The 22,539-nt window shown below is 40.7% G+C and overlaps 1 protein-coding gene across 1 annotated transcript in view; it reads right to left on the bottom strand.

Moving 5' to 3' along the window:
• CPPED1 (calcineurin like phosphoesterase domain containing 1) overlaps positions 1-22,539 on the bottom strand; it is an 86,854-nt gene that overhangs the window by 23,244 nt on the left and 41,071 nt on the right. The window contains exon 3 of the mRNA XM_020807817.3: positions 10,447-10,869. Within this exon, the coding sequence (XP_020663476.3) occupies positions 10,447-10,869 (423 nt within the window). The remainder of the gene's footprint in view (positions 1-10,446; positions 10,870-22,539) is intronic.

The following is a 22,539-nucleotide window of genomic DNA, read 5'->3' as shown; positions in this document are numbered from 1 at the left end:
ATTCTACCTCTCTTTCTCTCCGAGAATAGAAATAAAATCATTTTTTTGTTTTGTAATATAAGGATATTTTCATGGCTTAACCTGGTAAAAATTTTAAAAGTACCAGATTTTCAATTTATAAATATTTATGACAAAGACACAATTTAATCTTTAATTAGACCAACTGTTAGGGACACTTCTAAAGTGAGAAAATTTAACTAAGCATTTCACACCAAATATAGCTTCTGAAACTCGGGGTTTTTTTTTAGCACTATGGTTTAAACTGAATGGGATGCTTAAATCATATTATAAACAAACACATATTTTGGTCACGTGGAAGTGAAGAACACAGCAATGACAATGAGATTTTTTTTAAAAAATGAGAATGCATGAATGAATAAAGGGAAGTTCTGTGAGATACAGAATTATTATGGATAATATTCTGCATAATACTCATGGGCTTAAATAAATATTAATAAGGGAAGAATCATCATCTTGTGAGCTATGGAATATTTTAAAGAAAGTGGAATATAAGACACTGAAAACCACTAACAGGTATTTCAACAAGATTTTCTTGCAATATAGAACATTTAAACTGGGTTCTGTTGGCTAGATATTACAACTTAGATGTGATCTATTGTCTTTTAGGTGAACTGGACTACAGTCCCACAACGTCTGACTATTGACCACACTGATGGCAGTTCTACTCTAAAACATAATGTATGTGCTAAGCTAAGGCATCCATTCCTGAGCTACTGTACTGGAGACCTGTAATTATTTCAGCAGAGAATATATGCACGAATATGTCCCGTCCCCCCCAAATCTATCGAAGAAGCTTCCAACTGAGACACACCAGCCTCGTTCCCTCCTGATAATCAGGAGATTAGCGAAAACAGGATTATACAAGGTTCCCTTCAATAACTTATCCCTGGATGGTTTTAATATTAATTTTTATAGTTTTTTTCTTGTTCTTCCTTGTTCTTTTTAAACTAATGGTGTGTGTATATATATATATATATATATATATATATATATATATATATATATATATATATATATATATATATATATATATATATATATATATATATATATATATTATATATATATATATATATATATATATATATATATATATATATATATATATATATATATATATATATATATATATATATATATATATATATATATATATATATATATATATATATATATATATATATATATATATATATATATATATATATATATATATATATATATATATATATATATATATATATATATATATATGGTGATTATATTGCTTCGTGGGGTCTTGTGGGGTTCGAAGTTTTAATTTGTAAACTCCCCAGAGTAGTGTTTTCACAAAAGGGGCAGTATATGAATAAAATAAATACATAAATAACTTTTTTTAAAAAATGTTAGACTTTAATGCTTCAATTAAGTAGGGCTGAACTACCTAGTCATTATCAAAGGCAATCCTGTTATTCATTTCACGCTGCCAAAAGGCAGAATCTTCTATACAGCAAACACCAAGAAAGAGTCCCCCACCCCTCCAGGAGACAATGATCTAAAACTCAAACCAGGGTTGAAAGCCAAGGGACAGGGAGAAAGAGTGACTGGGAAGTGTTCAGGGGAAGACTATTAAGTCAGGCCTAAGTGCTTTGGCTGAATATAGGAGCAGAGGAGGGGCAATGAATTGCTCTTCGCATTTAATGCAAACAGGGAAATACTAGTGTAAATAAGGAAATCTAGTCTTCTGCTTCTTGGGAGGAAAGCAATGACAAACCTTGACAGCATCTTAAAAAGCAGAGACATCACCTTGCCAACAAAAGTCCGAATAGTCAAAGCTATGGTTTTTCCTGTAGTGTTGTATGGAAGTGAGAGCTGGACCATAAAGAAAGCAGACCGCTGAAGAATTGATGCCTTTGAATTGTGGTGCTGGAGGAGACTCTTGAGAGTTCCCTGGACTGCAAAGAGAACAAACCTATCAATTCTAAAGGAAATCAACCCCGAGTGCTCAATGGAAGGACAGATCCTGAAGCTGAGGCTCCAGTACTTTGGCTATCTCATGAGAAGAGAAGACTCCTTGGAAAAGACTTTGATGTTGGGAAAGTGTGAAGGCAAGAGGAGAAGGGGACGACCGAGGATGAGATGGTTGGACAGTGTCATCGAAGCAACCAACATGAATTTGACACAACTCCGGGAGGCGGTGGAGGATTGGAGGGCCTGGCGTGCTCTGGTCCATGGGGTCACGAAGAGTCGGACACGACTAAACGACTGAACAAAAGTCTTCTGCATGTACATATAATTACTAGGACACCACATGTAACTTGCTTTATATGAAAAACAATACAGTGGTGCCTCGCTTAACAACGATAATCTGTTCCAGGAGAATCGCTGTTAAGCGAAAACATCGTAAAGCGAAATTAAAAACCCCATTGAAACGCACTGAAACCCGTTCAATGCGTTCCAATGGGGTAAAAACTCACCATCCAGCAAAAATCCTCCATACAGCAGCCATTTTCGCTGCCTGTATAGCGAGGAATCCATCCCTAAGCACAGCGGGGAGCCATTTTAAGCACCCGGCAGCGATTTTGAAAACCTGACGATCAGTTGTTTTTGATCGTTGTAAAGCGAAAATCGGTTCCCGAAGCAGGGAACCGATCATCGCTAAGCAAAATTCCCCCATTTAGACCATCAATTGCGATTGCAAAAAGATAGTCATAAAGCGGATTCGTTGTAATGCAGGACAATCGTTAAGCGAGGCACCACTGTATTGCCTAGAGTAGAGGTTGTCAACCCCCAGCCCTGTGCTGGTCCATGGCCTGAGCCAGAAAGGGCCGCGGAGATAGACCTCCACCCTTCCACTCCCCTCCCCACAGCTGCTTTACGCACCGGTGTGAGTGCTCCCCCACCCCTTCACGCATGTGCCCGCGCACCTGCGTGAAGCCTTCCTCAGAGGCTCAGCCGGTCTGCTGTCCCAAAAATGTTGGGGACCACTGGCCTAGAGTACTCACAATATAAAACATGAAGTTAAGAAAAAACAGATTTTCAAGCGATCAGATAACCAAACATTGGGCACAGTACGATCATCAAACCCACCATGAAAAGGTTGATTGATCGAGGGCAATTGCGAATGATGTATCATATCTCTGAAAATACATCAGACAAAAACGTTTTTTTTAAAGACAAAAATGTTGTGGCACCTTAATCGTTATATTTTAATGTAAGTTTCTGTAGAACTTCTTCACCCACTTCTTCAGACATATGAGCTATATAGAGATTATACAGTAAAACATTCTGCCTGCTCTTAGAGACAGTGGTGTATGGCTGTATTTAACACCCTCAATGATTTATGACCCATTTGGTATTCTGTTCTTTTAGAGCTTTCCTTTGTTTAATAGGCATCAGCAGCTGGCTGGATGGTGCTGGATAAAAGCTAACATGGCTGTCCGACAGAATCTCTGAAACTGCAGGTATCCCGTTCGATTCCCAGCAGAATTAAAAGGAGCATGTAGGGAATTCTAAGCTTTCTTCAGGCAGGGATGTTGACAAGTCTTTTGGCCCAAATCCCAAGTCTGAGTCTTTGGTACCAAATCCCAACCCTTGTCTTTTATTAAAAACAAGCTCCCCCCCCCCAGACTGCTGACTTGTGTTTTTAATATGCAAAGAACTCACTGGCCTCCAACGTGTGTGTTTGTGTGGATGCAGCAGTGTGGCTTCTGTGTGCACCTCCTGCATTGGCCCTCTCCACCTGTTGATGCATAATGCCGGCAAAAGGCAACATTGATTAGGCAAGAGACTACGGTACCGTGCTCTGTATGGAGGACTTGGAACAGCGTCTAGTGTGGCTGAGAAGGCCAATTTGAGAGTGACAATCCCTTCCACACTGAAGACAAATACAATCTGTCCCCTGTCCAGCTCCCTGATTTTGCTGCTTTCGGGACTGCCTCTTTGCCTCAGCCTGCTGGACAAGGGTCTCTTCAAATTGGGAGAGGCCATGATGCAATGCCTGCCTCCAGGCTGAACGCTCAGATGTCAGTGTTTCCCATCTGTTGAGGTCCATTCCCAAGGCCTTCAGATCCTGCTTGCAGATCTCCTTGTATCGCAGCTGTCGTCTCCCTCTGGGGCGCTTCTCCCTGCACGGTGTGAGTGCTCCCCCGCCCCTTCACGCAGGTGCCCGCGCACCTGCATGAAGCCTTCCTCAGAGGCTCAGCCGGTCCGCTGTCCCAAAAATGTTGGGGAACCACTGGCCTAGAGTACTCGCAATATGGAATCCAACCACGAGCCATTCTCATGACACGCCAAAACTCTGTATTGAACCTTTGTATTAAAGAATTTGTTGTCGACACAAAGACCATCGTAACAGCAAAACTCCAGCAAGCGTTGGCCATTCTAATTCATCTTCCCAGTGCCAAAATGGCCTAGTCAAGTGAGCCATGAATTGTGATCAGCATCAACTCTAGCGTTAAAGTCTCCGAGAATGAACAGCGGCTCTCTCTTGGGGATTTTTTTTTTTAATAGTAGCTGCCAGATCATTGTAGAATTTGTCTTTGGCTTCTGTTGTAGACAACAGTGTTGTTTCATATGCACTAAAGGGTGACATATGTCATCTGAAATCTTGGAATGATGCAAAGAGGTAGCATTTACAATGCTTGTCTAGATGAACTAACAGTTCAAGTTGGTAAAAGTCATCTTTTTGGGTGGTCCTGCCTCAAAAGCTCCTGGCTTTTCTCTAACACCATTACATAATCCAATGAACTGTACAAACTACACTGCTAAAATTTCTCCAACAACCCGAACACAACCCTTCCCTCTGAGTGTACCAACAGGTATCAGCAACACCGTTTTCTGAAAAACTATGTGTCCATGTTTGAAGGACCAAAGTGACAGAGATTTTCTTCTGAATATCTACACCATGGAAATAATGAGAGTGAATATTTGGTTCAACAAAAAGATATGATTTGCTTGACATAGTTATTTTCATCTATGGGCTTTGCGGGGCTGCAAATACCGTTTAAACTGGAAAGAAGGTCTTGCCAAGATTAATAAACACGATTATGGTAGCAGAAGCTTTCTCCCTCTCTTTATCTCTGCTCCAGTCTTTCCCAACAATTCTAAATTCTCCTGCATTCTAATCACTGCACTTTATGCAGAGAAGGGAAGGGAGGGAGAAAAAAAGCAGATCACGGGATGAGGGGGAGAGACTAATCTTTCATTTTAAAAACCAATCTAATTTTTTCCTGAGCTTGGATTTAGAAAAATTGGGATAAATATTAAGTATACAGAAGGTTAATTTTCTTAAATTGCAGAAGCCAGACAGGTTAGGTAAGACACACACAGAGAGAGCACACAATATGCACACATGTGTGATTGAGCTTCTATTTTACACCCTCTTCTCTTATGCCTTCAACTTCATAATCAAGGATGGAGTCAAATTGATTATTTGTGAAAGTATGAAGGGAAAGGCCATGTTACTGCCTATGCAACTGTTGTCCTGCCACAATACTGTAATGTTTTTTGTACTATATTGACAACATCCTGCAGACACACAAAATTCAAGTGAAATTATTTATCAAAAGGAAGAAGAGGAAACAGACCTGCTCTGTTGCTAAGGAAACTGAGCTGTGGGGAGCTCACTTTTTAAAAATCTAGGATTATTTCATAGCATCCTTAGCTATGCTACTTTATAACTGAACAAGCCACCTTCTTTTTCTTCTTTTTTTTTTGGTGTGTGCGTGTTAATTAATATGAGTGTTTGACAGAAAGGAAAAAGATCAGTCATTCAAATTGTTTACCTATATATCCACACATAAGGGGTATCCGGTGTAGTTTGGTAGGTAGAGTGATAGACGACAACTCTGAAGACCAAGCTTCAAATCCCAACTTGGCCATAAGGAACTGCTGAGACCATCTCTTAAACATCTCACTTACCCTGAAAGCCCTTTTCGGGTTGCTAGAAGTCAATCACAGCTTGACAGCATATAACTAACAATATACATACAAAATTCCACACACCATTTAATAGATTCCAACATTTACTGAAGCAAATTAATCAGGGCATCTCTATCAGTTCATCAAAGTGTTTTTGAGCAAGTAGTTTTAATAAAAGCAATCAATACAAGCTGTGAAAGGCAAGCATAATCTTAAAAGTGGCATTCCCTCCTGCCCACGATTAGACTGTCTCTTCAAAGATGCCTTCTCCAAATTATGTGTTTGTGTGTGTATCTTCTAAAAATGAAGAAAGAATGTTTCTTTCTCTTTTATAACAATTTCTTCCTTATACAAAAACCTAAGCAATTTACTCAGTTTATTAAATGAGTAAAACATATACAGCGGTGCCTCGCAAGACGAATTTAATTCGTTCTGCGGTTAATGTTATCTTGCGAAAAATTCGCCTTGAGAAATGTGTTTTCCCATAGGAATGCACTGAAATCTAATTAATGCGTTCCTATGGGCAAAAAAAAAGTCAGAACAAAGACAAATTCGGTTTACAAAGGGTTTATTAAGTGCTCTTTAAAGCCATACATATTGTGCAGATGATTTCAAAAATTTCGATCAATAAACTTTAACTTTTTAAATATCATAGAAAAACATTTCTATAGCAAACAATAGCAAACATGAGGCAGGACCAAAAATATGGAAAACACTCATGTTGCGAAGCATGGCCATAGGAACATTCGTCTTGCGAGTCATCAACCCCATTGCTAAAACCATTCATCTTGCGAGTTTTTTGTCCTGCGAGGCATTTGTCTTGCGAGGCACCACTGTATAGTATTATGACATTTTTAACTGGACAACACCCTTCTGATTTCTATAAAATGTTTGCATGCAATGCAACAAAACAAAACAACAATGCAACAACATACCCATGGGACAGTCTGGGTCAGGTTCAAGGTCTTGGTGCTTACCCATTGAACCCTCTATGCTCTGGGGCCTTATTACTTGTTCGAGCATCTTTTCCCCAGAACACTGACCTGTGACACCAGATCCTTCCAGGGTACACTCCTTCAGGGTACCACACTGCGGGAGGCCAGAAATACATTAACCCGAAAGTAAGCCTTCTCAGTTCTGGCACCAGCCTTTTGGAACGGTTTCTGGTTGAACTATGCCTGGTCCCCTCCCTCCCAACCTTTAAGAGGTTGCTTAAGACAATGCTCTTTTTAGAGGCTTTCAATGGCATCCACACATGAATTAGCCAAGTTGTGCTTCCAGTCCAGTTTTGACTGGCTTGTTATATGACGTTTTGACTTGCTTGATTCCACTGTATTGTACATTGCTTATTTTTCTGGTTGTATTACTGTACTTGCTTTCATTTGACTGTTAACCACCCAGACTAGTGTCTCACGCTAATCGGGTGGTATAAATGTTTACAACACACACATGCACACCATAAGGAACAGACCGGAGCCAAGTACCGTATTTTTTGCTCCATAAGACGCACCTTCCCATAAGACGCACCAATTTTTTAGGAGAAGAAAACAGGAAAATATAATCTGTTTTCTTCGCTCCATAAGACACACAGACTTTCCACCCCCCTGTTTTGTGGGGGAAAAGTGCGTCTTATGGTGCGAAAAATACGGTAATTTCGCCTGCAAATTCTGGGCTAACAACTAGCACCTAAGCTCAGCTACCAGAATCTCGTTAACTTGACCAAGGCCCAAAGTACTAACATCTGTCTGAAACAGCATCTGAAGTTCTATGCCTTATATTCAAATTCATTACCATGTCCTAGAGTGTCACAATACTGGAAGAGCCATAATTTTGCAGGAAGTTAAAATCATAGCTTACACAAATCCACTTGTACTGGAGAGGCGGGCAAAATGAGAAGCAGCCTACGACAGGACACTGTGCCCAAAGACCCTTAAATCTCTGAGCCAGCTCCCTCTGTCTATATGTGAATTTACTGTTGCCACAATGAGTGGGCATGCCTCCACACCATCAATTGCTGCTATGTGCTATCAAATCACTTTCAACTTATGGTAACTCTACGAATGAGCAACTTTTAATATGCCCAGTCATTAACAGCACAGCTCGGCTTTGCAAACCGAAGGCTATGGTTCCTTTATGAAATCAATCCATTTCATATTTGGTCTTCCTCTTCTCCTGCTGCCTTCAACTTTTTCTAGCTTTACTGTCTTTTCCAATGAGTCTTGTCTATTCATGATGTGCCCCAAGTACAACAATCCTTGCTAAAGTTTGAACTAGGTTTGAGGTCTTCACCACTTTTTTCTCCTGTTGACTTTCTTTACTTTTACATTATAATTAGGAATACAACAGTGGATTTGGTTTCCAGTGACACATCCTTACACTTGAGAATCACTTAACTGCTGAGTAGCTCAGTGGTTCAGGTATCTAGTTTGATTCCTGACTATGCCTCCTTGACAAGACTTAGAGCTGATGATTCATCCCTTCCAGTTCTGTAGTTCTAAGATTATCATACTATTCTTATTTCTAATTCCTTCATAGCTGCTCATCTGACTCTTAGTCTTCTTCTGATTTCTTGGCTGCAATTTCAATCCGGGTTGATGATTGAACCAAAGCACACAAAAATTTTAACCATTTCAATTCTTCATTGTCGACATTAAGGCGTAGTCGTCAATCTGCTTTGCCACTTCTTTCACTTTCATCAGAAGTTGTTTCAAGTCATTTTACTTTCTACCAGTAATGTGTTGTTATCAGCATATTTTAAATTACAGTGGTGCCTCGCTTAGCGATTGCCTTGTTTAACGATGTATTCGCTTAGCAATGAGGTTTTTGGAGCGATCTTGCGCTCCGTTTAGCGATGTTTCCAATGGGGAAATTTCGCATAGCGATGTTCGGGACCTTGCTTCGCTTAGCGATGACAGTTTAGGTCCCCTTGTTTCGCTTAGCGATGTCCGCTTTAGCTATTTTAAATGTGTCTTAAAATTTTAATTTTTTTAAAAAAATGCTTGGAATCGTGAGTGCACCCTGTAAAACTTTTGCAAACTTAATTTGGCTTTTTTCTGAGTCTTCATTAATTTTTGGTGAATTTCCCTCCCCCCCACTGGAATGCATTGAACTGTATGTTTGACAGCTTTGTAGTTCAACATATCTGAAGACTGGGGTAAGGTCGCCTAGGCAATTCTTTTTTAAAAATTGACACTATGGACAGATTTTGAAGCACAATGTTCTCTCCCATATTTCTTTGTCCAACACAAGAGATAACTGGGTAGCTACATACTTCTTTCTCCTGCACTGGGGCTTAAAAATGAGGGCCAGGAAGGCTTGATTCTCCAAAACAAACAAACAAACAAACAAAAAACCCAGTGCTAAGTCAGAATACTGAATCACTTCACTGCTGAAAGGCAACAGGAAGTAAAACTGAGTAAATAATCTGAAATGAGGTTGTTTACAGTATAAAGCTACAGCACAATTTATACATACTAAATCACAGTTTATACATACTATATTGCAGTATAGTGGTGCCTCGCTTAACGACGATAATCCGTTCCTGGAAAATCGCCATTAAGCGAAAATATCGTAAAGTGAAATTAAAAACCCCATTGAAACACAATGAAACCCGTTCAAAGCGTTCCAAAGGGGTAAAAACTCACAGTCCAGCGAATATCCTCCATACGGCGGCCATTTCCGCTGCCTGTAGAGTGTGGAATTCGTCCCTAAGCACAGCAGGGAGCCATTTTAAGCACCCGGTGGCCAGTTTGAAAACCCGGCGATCAGCTGTTTTTGATCGTCGTAAAGTGAAAATTGGTTCCCAAAGCAGGGAACCGATCATCGCTAAGCGAAATTCTCCCATTTAGACCATCATTTTGCAATCGCAAAAAGATCATTTTAAAGCAGATTTGTCGTAATGCGGGGCAATCGTTAAGCGAGGCACCACTGTACAGACCAGAAACAAGGCAGATAGCACTCTATGAAGGAACTTAATGGTGGAATAACAACAAACAGATTTCACCTTAAGATCTGCAGCTACTTTCTCCATCCTGGTTTCTTCAGAAGACCTTGGTATCTAGTGCCCCTAGCCCCCAACCAGCTTAGCCACAGGTTGTCAGTGAAAAGCAAATATGAGGCAAGTGTTAATGTGCTGCTTGCTCTCTGAGCTTACTCTTTCAAAGCAATTCACTATGTAACATGTTAGAAAGCCAACAAAATAATTTGTTGGCATAAACACTGCAGCAATTTTCGAGGAAAAAAATCAGATAGATAGATAGATAGATATAGACAGACAGGCAGACAGAACAAATGCCATAGTGGTAACAGAATACTGAAATTGAAAAATTGCTCTAGAAAGAGCCTAAAAATACCCTTGAAGAGTTAGTTACTCTAAAATATTACTTGTTACACAGACACATACAGACGATGATTTTCCCCAATTCATTGTGTTACTTTTCAGATGCAGCCTTACCACCCACCACTAGTTGGTAGCTGCATTACTTGTAACTTTTTTTTACTTCTAAGGCCTGAAAGCCATCGTACCTGCTTTGCAGAATTTTTCCAAGAGCATGTGCCGAATGGATGACTCCAGGTTGAAGTAGTCATGTTCCTCTTCCGGTTCTTGGAGAAACAGGGGGATATGCTGAAACACGATGGCGTGTTTGCACTTCTTCTCCTGCGCCAGGGCGAGCTGCTTGTCGAGCCACGCGTCTTGAGCCTGCTTCAATTCCAGACTTTCAGAAGCATCGAAGTAAAGCTGAGAATTCAGCACCAGAAAGAAGGTGCCTCCGACCCAAAAGCTGAAGTAGTCATCACCCCAATGCTGGCAGTAATTCTCAGTCGTCTCCGGAGTTGGTGTGTTCCCGAGGTCATGGTTCCCACTGACAAAAACGAGGGGGATGTCAGAGTCGACATCCTTCAGAGCATCTTTCAGATCACGAATCTGCGCCTCTCGCCATTGTGTCCCTAGAAAATCAGAAGGATTGAATATTATTTGTTTCAGGACTTCCACCAGCTCTAGTTCCACTATGATCTTTGGACACCAGCCACTCATCGTGTGCAGAGAACTGGGGATTATAAAGCTGGAATAAAACCACAAGGATCCTGCATGCTACAATTCAGTAAACTGTCAAGAGGTGAACGAACGCTCAGCCTGAACGGTTTTAAATCAAGGGGTTGCTCTCCCCTGCAAGTGGTGGCTGGGAATTCATTTCTCCTGCCATTGCAAAAAGGTCATTTTATATGACTTGTCTAAATGTTGAAGGACAGCGTCTGAAAAGTCACATAAATATGCAGCATCAATTCTGGGGAAGCCTGAAGAGGTGGAAAAAAACGATGACACCGGCAAGAACGCTGGGCTGTGACGAGGGAGGTCCAGAATCCATTGCCCACTGAACTCCACCATTAGCTCGGTCAACCTGGGCCTGTCAACGTTTCTCAGCTTAGCTAACCTCCCAGAGTTGTAAGAATACGGCAAAGAGGCAGAGAATTACGTATGCCTCATTCAATTCACTGGAGGAATAAATAAAATACCTTGACTTGGAGGAGTGTTTTTTAAAATATGAGAAAAGATGACGGGGAGACCATATGCAAATGAGGAAGGAGCTCTTTTGTCTTTAATTTTTAATTTTAATATTCCAGAATTCTTTGTTCTGCACAACTATTAGAAGACATAGCTATCCTATGAAGAAGTGGCAGGTCAGGAAAAGAATTGCACAAACAAGGTATGCACAAACGAGGTAACTAATGTGCAACCGAAGTAACTAAGAAAATACCCTCTGCCAGTCACCTGACTCACGTCAAACAATGGTGACACCAACAAGAAGCCTTTCACAGAAAAATATTGATGGGCAGATAGCTACAACGGGACACTGTGTGGTTTAGACCTGCAGTTTTTGACCTTAAGATGTTTTGGACTGCAAATTTCAGACGCTCCAGCCAGTAGTGGCAAACTTTGAGTATAGCAGACATAAAACAGAACACAGATTGGGATTTTTCTCGAAGACCTCTGGGTTATTTGTAGTACAATGACAAGGGTTTCCAACTGCCAGTTGTCTAATAATACAATAGAATTTTTTTTTAAAAAAAATCCACCCACCAGAATTTTAAAACACTTAACGGAGAAGCAGGCTTTTAAATGCAAATGGAACTGGGGGTTTGGCTGTGGCAACACAACAATCATACATTCCTGGATTAAGCATGCACTCAGAGCCCCCCCTCCTTCTGAATCCCTATGTCTAGCTGTCCGAATTGTTACTTTATACTTGTCTCTGTTTAGTGGGCCACACAGTTGTAGCCGAAAGCAAAGTTTATCCAACAAGCATAAAGTATGTAGTCTGCACTATGGTTATTGAAATAAGCCAGGATAATTAACTAGTTTGAAGTTGGCTTGTTTCTGTAAATTACATTTTGCTCTAAGCACTGTCCAAGTGTGTACTATGTATGTTGTCACAAGTCAAGGTTTGTTGAAAATATAGTGGTGACTCGCTTGACGACGATAATCCATTCCGTTCAAATCGTTGTTAAGTAAAATTGTCATCAAGTGAAATGAAAAAGCCCACTGAAATGCATTGAAAACCGTTCAATGCGTTCCAATGGGCTAAATACCTGCTCGTCCAGCAAAGATCCTCCATAGGGCAGCCACTTTCCGGTGCTTGTCTTGTGAATAATCCGTCCTAAAAACAGCAGGGAGCCATTTTGCACAGCGGGTGGCCACTTTATTTATTTATTTATTTATTTATTCATTCATTCATTCATTCATTCATTCATTCATTCATTCATTCATTCATTCATTCATTCATTCAATTTATATCCCGCCTATCTGGTCAATATGACTTTGAACAGCCGCTGATTAGCTGTTTGAAAAACATCGTAATGCAAAGAATCGGTTCCCGAAACAGGGAACCGATTGTCGTGAAGCGAAATTTCCCCATAGGAACATCGTTTTGCTATTTCAATAGCGATCACAAAAAAACCATCGTAAAGAAGATTCGTCGTTTAATGAGGTAATCATTAAGCGAGGCACCACTGTATACACAAAACTGTGGCTGTGCAGGATAACTGAGTGTGTAAGCAAGAGGCATGCACACATTCCACTAACAATGGTTTAGTTTTTTCTGCACAAGGCTCACGCAGGGAGCTCAGGCCATTTTAAGCTCAGCTTCAGTTTTCATAAACCTTAGGGCTACAATTTGTTTTCAGCCTTCTTTGTGAATCATTCTGTAGAAAGAGGGCACTCTTGGGTGAAGTGCTAACCAGCCACTCTCAATATTCAGAACTCAAAACTCAGAGCTACAATTTTACCAAAGTGCCAATCCATTAACTAATAATTCATTCACTCCAAAAAAACACATTTTTCTAGTTTTCTTGTGTGCATGTTTCTACTAGGGACCTCAAATCTACCAGCTGGAACTAGGAGCAAGAATGTATACTTCAGATTAAATAATTATAAGCCTAGAAATTTGTTTTGAGCCCAGAAAAATGCTTTTGCACAAAATTCTACTCCAGGTAATCTCTGTTTGCTTTCTTCACAACGTTGGGATGAGTTTTCTTCTTGTTATTACTACTATTAAATCACTTAGTTAAATTTTTACAAGTCTACTAGTATATCAGTTATTGCCCAGATGATGTTCTCATCCATGTCACTGAGCATGATCAATGATGAAGAGTTATGGGAACTGTAGTCCAAAACATTTAGAAGGCCAGAGATTCACCACTCCTCCAGAAGATGTTGGTCTATCTTCTGGCTATACTGGCTTCAGTATACAGAGAGTTCTGGACTGTTTGATTATGCTGTTATTTTACTTTGATTATGCTGTTATTTGTTTGATTATGCTGTTATTTTACTATGAGCCTTGTGGCGCAGTGGTTAAAACGCTGTACTGCAGCTAAAACTGTGCTCACGACCTGGGGTTCAAATCCCAGGTAGCCAGCTCAAGGTTGACTCAGCCTTCCATCCTTCCGAGGTCGGTAAAATGAGTACCCAGCTTGCTGGGGGGGGCAATGTGTAGCCTGTATAATTAAATTGTAAACTGCCCGGAGAGTGCTTGTAGCGCTATGGGGCGGTATACAAGTCCAATAAATAAAATAAATAAATAAGAGTACTTCCATACCATCTTCTAAATCCTACTGATGCTTTGCATGAAAAAGGAAAAAGGTACTTAAGATGCCCACCAGCAATTATCCACAAACTGCCCAGGTGATCTTGGCTAAGTCATGAACTTTCACCAAGACCTACATCATAAGAGAGATGTGAAGAGCAAATAGATGGGAATGGTGGGTGGGTTGAAGACCCAAATATGAGGCTCAGAATTCCTCGCAGAAGAAGACATAAGAGAATGCATACTCCAAGCTGTCTCTTCTAGAACTTACAGTTGTTCCCCATCTTTCTACCAAAGAGTAGATTCCCCCTTCCCAGCATACTTTATTCTTACAAAACCCCCATGAGGTAGACCAGCACAGTAACTAGCCAAGGATCTACCCTCCTCACCTTTAATTCTCATAACTCTGTAATGTAGATAAGATTAGCAGACAATAGCCAACCCAAGTTTCACCCAACAAGCTTCGTATAAGGGATCAAAACAAACATTTCAACCCAACGTCTCCTGAGTGAACAATACTCTGCTCCCTAGATAGTCAACCTGAAAAACTCTAGACTGTTCTGAGCACTACTAATTGAGGTTAAAGGAGTTGTAGTCCAAAATTTCTGCAGTGAAAAAATTTGCCAATACAGTATTTAGTTCTGCTGTTGTTTCACATGGACTTGGTGGTAGGATTCTAAGCTACACTATCAAGGAGTCAAGCGCTGCCCACAAATGGTTTTGTCTTCGTCCTCCTTCTCATTAACTAATTATTATATGTGACTAATATATACCTTGATTGCACAGCTTCAAACTAACAAGGATGGTGTTGAAAGAGTTGCTCTTATGATGCAATGCTCCTCTGTGAAAAGCATTCTCTAAATACTAAAAACTAGGTGAATTGGTAGCAAAACTCATCTAGATAACAAAATCACCACCACAATCCTGATGGTGGCAGGACAGCGCCTGGGGGACATGTGTAGATGGTTATGTGCCTGGGCTCAAAATTCCCACTCTCTTCTAAAATTTCACCATGGATGAGGAGATGGCAGTGTAAATGATTACGCCAGCACCCATGTAGTTGATGAAAGTGAATTCCCCTATTAGGTCTTCCCTTTGGGGGCCATTCAAAATGTAGAATCCAACCTGCAAAATAATCTGAATAAAGAGCTTTCCTCAAATATTTGTAACAGGATCCTTCAAATGCCTATCTTTCATTTATGGGAATTATTCCAAACTGAGATGTGTGGTTTGCTGGAACGATTCCCAGTCTGGGCCAATACACGCATCCTAATTAAATGTGCTTCAGGGAAATGGGTCTTCAAATTGAGTAAATAGTCTGAGAGTTTCTCCCAGACATTATCACGATAATAATTAGTACAGTGGTGCCTCGCAAGATGATTGCTTTGTAGGACTATTAATCCGCAAGATGATTAGTTTTTGCGATCACTGTTGCGCTTCGCAAGACGATGTTTTCTATGGACGATTTTTGCAAGATGACGATTCTTCCCCATTGGAACACACGGAATAGATTTCAATGCATTCCAATGGGGAACCAAGTTCCGTAAGACGACGTTTTCTATGGACGATTTTCGCAAGACGACATTTTTCCATTGGAACGCATTAAATAGATTTCAATGCATTCCAATGGGGAACCGCGTTTCGCAAGACCATGTTTTCACAAGACAACGTTTTTTGTGGAACGAATTAACATCGTCTTGTGAGGCACCGCTGTATTCCGGGGTGAGGTATACACATATTCCACGACATGAACTGCAAGATTTAACCTTAGAGATACTGCCATCAGCCAGGGTTGTAAATTACAAATAAACTGGCTTTCCCCCTTCAGTGATGTTGCTATACAACAGGCCGGTTCACCCCAGGGTTGCCCTGAATGCTAGAGGAATTTGCAGCGGCTACAAAGGTTTTATAGTAATTTGGAATGGCCTCCACAGCACACCGTGTTTCCTGAAGGAATATAACACCAAAGGGGGATAAAAATCAATGATTTCTTTAAAATCCAATTGATTTAAATCACAATTTAATTGACAATTTATATTAAAAATGTTCGTAATTTAATTTAAATCAATTTAAATCAAATCCACTGACATCAAAGGATTTAAGGTACTTTCTTAATGAGCTGTTTAATCTTTTATTGAATCAACTATAAACGTTCCAAGAGACACACATTGATCTATTTGCTCCATTGAAGTATCTTGAGCAATTTGATCAAGTGAAGGGTCCAAACACCATTTGAGCTGGCAGCTGCTTGCTGTTTTGCTGATCAGATCTAGTACTGATCTTGTTGGCTGGCAGGCAATGACTGCCTTTCCTTAGACACAGAACACTTAATCATTTTTTCCTCTTCAGTGGCAGGACTGAGAAGTTCAGCTGCTGCGCTTACTTTTAAACTTAAGTTCTTATTGACCTCTGAATGTGCAGAGGCTTGATCAATCATCCAGAAGCTTGGTTTCTAAAGGGTTAAGATTGTCCTTTAACAAGTTAGGTACTACCCTGTTTCCCCAAAAATAAGCCCTAGTATGATTTTTTTCCAGGATGCTCGTAATATAAGCCCTACCCCAAAATAAGCCCTAGTGAAGTGAATCCCTGCCCTCCACCATTGTGCAGCAACCAGAAGAAGATGACATAACTTTCTTTGAATAAATGTAGATTGTTGTACATGAAAAAAACACACATCCCCTGAAAATAATCCCTAATGTGTTTTTTGGAGCAAAAATAAATATAAGACCCTGTGGTAATACCTGCTGTGCTGTTTGTTTACCATCACCCTGAGATAACTTTGATGTTTTTGGTAAAGCAGACTGGAAGCACTGAGGTCTCTTAAGTCAGAAGAAGTGTGAGTATTCCCAGTATTGGCTCAGTCAAAAAGCAGATCTTTTCACTGGCAAGAACTCTATTTGCTAACATACCAAAAAGGGATAGAAATCTTTTCATTTATGGTAAGATGGAGGCTACGGTTTATAGTGAACCTGGTAGATCTCAACTTTCTGTAGGTCAATAGACAGGATGTTTTAGTGCAATAGCTGACTCAGTGAACATTGAATAGTTCTCCTGTTTGTCCATCATCCTTGATCTATCTGGTTATTACAACATGTAGCATTACAGTGGTGCCTCGCTTAGCGATTGCTCCGTTGAGCAATGAAATTGCTTTGCGATGGACTTTTGGGCATCGCTGGAGTGATCGCTTAGCGATGGCCCCTATGGCTAAAATTCACTTTGCGATGATCGCGGGGAAGCGATCCTGGCAAAGCAAACTTTTTTAAACAGCTGATCGGCGGTTCTGAAATGGCCGCCACAAAAACAAAATGGCCGCCGCTGTTTTGCCTTGCTTTAGAGGCACCCTAAATGGCCGCCACTATGAAGGAATTTCGCTTTAACGTAGGTTTTTAGCCCATAGGAACATATTAAACATGTTTTAATACGTTCCTATGGGCTTTTTAATATCGCTTAGCGATTAAATCACTTAGCGATGTTTTTTCCGGAACGGATTAACTAAATGAGGCACCACTGTATTTAGTTGGTCAACAGCCAAGGACATATTGCCCCCTGTTCCCCCAGCTCATACCCCCATTCCTTGAGAAGTAGCCTGCAAAGTTTGTGCCTTTTTGTCAGGCAACGCAGAGTTGCTGTTAACATGGCTCTTTGGAGAAACCGGTGAGGGGAGAGTTTCCTCAGTCTTCTGACTGAGAACATCAAACACACGCCTTAATGAATCAAGTTTACTGGAGGTGAAGACAAGCTGCTGGAAAATATTTTCAACATTCTCAGCAGTAAAGAGGGAATGTCTTGGTATTAGGTCCAGCGGCAATTCCTTTTGACAGCCTGATTAGCTTCTACTTTTGGTGTGTGTGTGTGTGTGTGTGTGTGTGTGTGTGTGTGTGTGTGTGTGTGTGTGTGTGTGTGTGTGTGTGTGTGTGTGTGTGTGTGTGTGTGTGTGTGTGTGTGTGTGTGTGTGTGTGTGTGTGTGTGTGTGTGTGTGTGTGTGTGTGTGTTTGCTTGCTTTTTGGCTGGATTGTATGATGTCAGTTGGGAGATTGCCAGACTCAACTCAATGACTCACAGTTTCAAGGTGAGTTTGTATCTGCTGAACCTTGTGTTTCTGATTAGAGATGGGTACAAACTGCCTGTTGGGTGGTTTACAACAGTTCATTTAGTGGCAGAACTGGTGTTCGGTGTGTCAAAACCCCACCTCCTCCAGTGGGCAATCCCTGGCTTCCATGGTCCCACTTCCCCTGGGCAGTGCCTCCAGGTGGGCGCCCACGAGAGGAAGCAGAGCTTTCAACCACTGAAAACCTGTGTGGCCACTAAACAAACTATTATGAATAGCTGAACTGGTGGTCTGTGCCCATCTCTATTTCTGAGTTTAACCTGAGAGACTCATATCTACAGTGGTGCCTTGCTAGCCGATGATAATCTGTTCCACTGAAAGCGCTGTTTAGCGAAATCATCGTCTAGCAAAAAGCATTATCCAATTGGAATGCATTGAAACCTGTTTAATGTGTTCCAATGGGGAAGAATCGTCGTTGTCTAGCGAAGATCGGCCATAGGAAAGCCGCTTTGCGAACCGCCGATCAGCTGTTTAAATCGCTGTCTTGCGAAGCTTAGGTCCTGAAAACACCTGTTTTGCAAGCGTGGAGGGAGCTGTCAAAATCATTGTCTAGCAAAAATCGGTTTGCGAAGCAGGGACCAAATATTGTCCAGCGAAATTCCCCCATAGGAATCACTGTTTTGCGAATCACTATAGCGATCGCAAAAGGTCAATGTCTAGCGAAAAAGCTGTCATGTGGGGTAACTGTCTAGCGAGGCACCACTGAATTTGAGCAGGCAATGACAGAAGAACCGCTCACCAAGTCCTTTCACACAATCAGATCATCAATCTGTAATTGTTTAACAGGTTTTGGCAGGGAATGAGAGTTAGATCTTGCTTTAATCTTTTTAAAAGTTCCCATGTCCTGCAAATGCAATTAATTTCTCTGCAATAAGGTGGGGAAAACATCCTTCAGACTGGCAGGGCAAAACAGAACAGTGGAGCAGCTGAATATAGCTGTACTCACACTGTCATCTTGGGAATTCTACATACAGTTTACTTAAATGACTATTTAATCATTTTTTGTATTTTTGGCCAGCTCATCTTTGAGCAGTTTAATTTATTTCCAAAGATCAACCACTCTCAACCTTTTTCTTGGCCAAATATAAGCCTGTGGCAATCACCCTGCTTTGGCTCATGTAGTAGGTTATTTGCACGTACCAATGGGAGCTGCTGAGAGGCGGAGCCAGAGAAACTAGAAAGGAGGGATGAGTCAGATAAGAGGAGTTTAGCTAGTCAGAGATGCGAGTCTGAAGTGAAGAGTTTGTCTGTCGGAGTTAGAGTGTGTGGCAGAGTTAGGAGTTAAGGGAGGCAGTGGAACTTATAAAGAGTTAAGAGAGTTAAGAGTGAAACAAGTTATTACAGTGGTGCCTCGCTTAACGACGATAATCCGTTCCAGGAAATCGCCATTAAGCGAAAACATCGTAAAGCGAAAATAAAAATCCCATTGAAACACGCTGAAACCTGTTCAATGCGTTCCAATGGGGTAAAAACTCACCGTCCAGCAAAGATCCTCCATACGGCGGCCATTTTTGCTGCCTGTATAGCGAGGAATCCATTCCTAAACACAGCGGGGAACCATTTTAATCACCCGACGGCCATTTTCAAACTGCCGATCAGCTGATCAAAAAATGTCGTTTTGTGAAGAATCAGTTCCCGAAGTAGGGAACTGATCATGGCAAAGCGAAATTCCCCCATTCAGACCATTGTTTTGTGATCACAATTGTGATCGCAAAAAGATCGTCATTAAGCGAATTCATCGTAATGCGGGGCAATCGTAAAGCAAGACACCACTGTACTAAACTACTGAATACTTTAGACGGAGTCTTGGAAGAACCTGTTTAGGTGAACTGTAACCAATAAACCTGTTTTGTTCAACTTTACGTGCAGCATGGACCTCAATCTTTCTAATTAAACATTGTTGACAGAGATCAACTGGTGGTAGCATAAAGGAAAGAAAGTGTCATGGGCCTCAGGCTAGTGAAATAATCTGGGGACACGTAGGGGCACATCACAAGGTCAAATCAGGATTTTAGAAGTCACACAACGAATCTCATAAGGTGGTGTGTGAAGAATTGTTTTCAATCTATGGCCCCTTTCAAATGTGCTAGCCCCCTCCCAGGGGGCTAGCACAGCCGTTCTAGTACAGCCATTCTCAATTGTCGAGAATGGCTATACTAGATTATGGAAGTGATTATAAGTTGGGTTTGCCTCTTTAGACTGAAACTGCAAGAGTCCATTTAACTACCACTTTTAAAAGATTATTCTTCCTACACACTGCTGAGAAAATAACTACCAGGCTTCATTTAAGCACAGCTCAGCTCTTCTAATTGATACCAGGATGTCAACCCAATTATGCTTGACTTTCACCAACTGCAGTCCAGCACGGTTAGAGTGTGGCATTTTTCACGGGAAAACTAAAAATGGTAACTGCTTTGAGGAGAGACAGTGCAGGGAAATGGTGGAAGTCCTGGCCTGGAAAAAGCCAGGCTGTAACTCCCACTAACCAGGTTGATCTTGGACCAGCCAATATGTTTTCCCCCCCAGCATGATCTGCCTCAAAGATCATTTGTTCATTTATTTAAAATATTTCTATCCCACCTTTCTCCTTAAAAAAAGGACCCAAGATGGCTTTTCATGTGAAAAGCAGGGCGGGAGCATTTATGCTGCCTTATGCTTTCTGGAACAAACACAGGACGTGTAACAAATCAATGGTAATAAAAAACACACACAGAAATTTTCCACTTCAAACAGGTACTACCATTATTAATTTTCCTTCAGTCGTGAGCCGTTTTGAATCTCTATATTACTGTTATGTTGAGAAACTGAATTTCTCTTACAGTATTGCTGGCAACCAATTTACAATTAGCTTGAAGAAGTGTTTAGACAAACATCTGATAAATATTTATTCATTTGTTTATTTTGTAGGCCAACTTTCTCCCAATAAACAACAAATAGACACTGAAGAGCTAACTGGGCTCAATGTTCATTAATCTTATTTCTCTGCAACACATGAAGGGAGGGATATAAAATGTCATATAGTTAATGTACAGGGCCCGTCCCTTCTTGCTTCTACCCACAGCAGTCCTCACTGTGGAACTGGTGAAACCACTATTTAACAACCTCACATACATTTAAAGCCCTATTAGGGTCACTATAAGTCAGTTTGGACTTGACAGCACATAAGAAGAATAACATGAGATCAGCGATAAACCAGTTTTGGGATTGGAAGAGCCGCAGTCCGATACTAATGGTGCTTTGGATGTCGCTTGACTCCAACCATCTCTTCTCACTGGCCTTGATGGCTAAAACATACAAATCAGCAAAACATCCAGAGGGACATAAAGTAGCTCATTTATGTTTTACGGCCAAAGAAATGGAAATTAAGTACTGCTTGTTCAATGAAAAGTGTCCACTGCTCCTCTGCTTTCAAAGGCAGCTCCCTATTAAGAACATAACATCCCACCTATGAATGTTTTAATAAAGTGTCATGCTTGATAACAATTTCTCGTGTTTCCTGTTATGAGACCATCCAAGGGCTGGGCAGCTTTGTCTAAACTTGACAGCTTCAGCATAATTTTCTCCATCTGCCTTCTGTTCCTTTAAGTATCTAACCAGTTTTTATGTCTTAAAAATATCAATTTGTGTCATTTCTACTGAGCTGTAACATACTTATTATAGTTAGAAAATTAAGGACTTGAAAGGTATCTTGGCAGGCCTGTAAGTGGAAGACACTGAAAAACAGAAGGCTCAATTCCAACCAAAGGCATTAAATGTGTAATTTCCACAGAAAGCCAACCTTGTTAAAGGAATGTGGCAATCATTAATAAAAGGCATTTTATCCACTTTGAACTATGAATAAGGAAAACCAGACAGAAATCTGATGTATGAAAATTTGCTATGCCTTGCTATTATTTTGCGCTGGGCAACAGTGGGGCGTGTGAAGTGGACAAGAGCAGTCAGAAAATATCACATACCCAGTCGGGTGGGCAAACATTGCATCATCGTAGAGCATCTCTCGACAGTTGAGGGATTTTAGAATTGCTGGTGAGTAGGTGGTCATTTCCACACTGCCGAAAACACACCACCAAAATGGACATGCAGGAAATCTTTGTTTTAAAATTGCATATGCTACTTTAAGTCAATATACGGCAGCATGGCATAATCAGATATATCTGGTGCACTTTAAGTAGAATTAACATATGTGACTCATTATGGAGCTTAAGACGACAACGACGACTAATTTGGTTCTTAAAAAAGAAGAAGAAACAGTCCTCTAGTTTATGAATGTGCGATATTGTGCTTCTGTACCCATGATTCAAAATGCCATGAAATGATGTAATATTGATGGACAATATTGTGCTCATGTTGCCAGCAGGAAAAGAACACACCAAGCTTTACATAGCAAAGGACAGCCTAAACGTTGACAACACCAATGGCAGCAGTCAA

The sequence above is a fragment of the Pogona vitticeps genome, chromosome 13 (assembly GCF_051106095.1).
Source record: "Pogona vitticeps strain Pit_001003342236 chromosome 13, PviZW2.1, whole genome shotgun sequence".
Lineage (NCBI taxonomy): Eukaryota > Metazoa > Chordata > Lepidosauria > Squamata > Agamidae > Pogona > Pogona vitticeps.
Note: the sequence above shows the minus strand (reverse complement) of the source record. Positions and strands in the feature narration are given on the sequence as shown.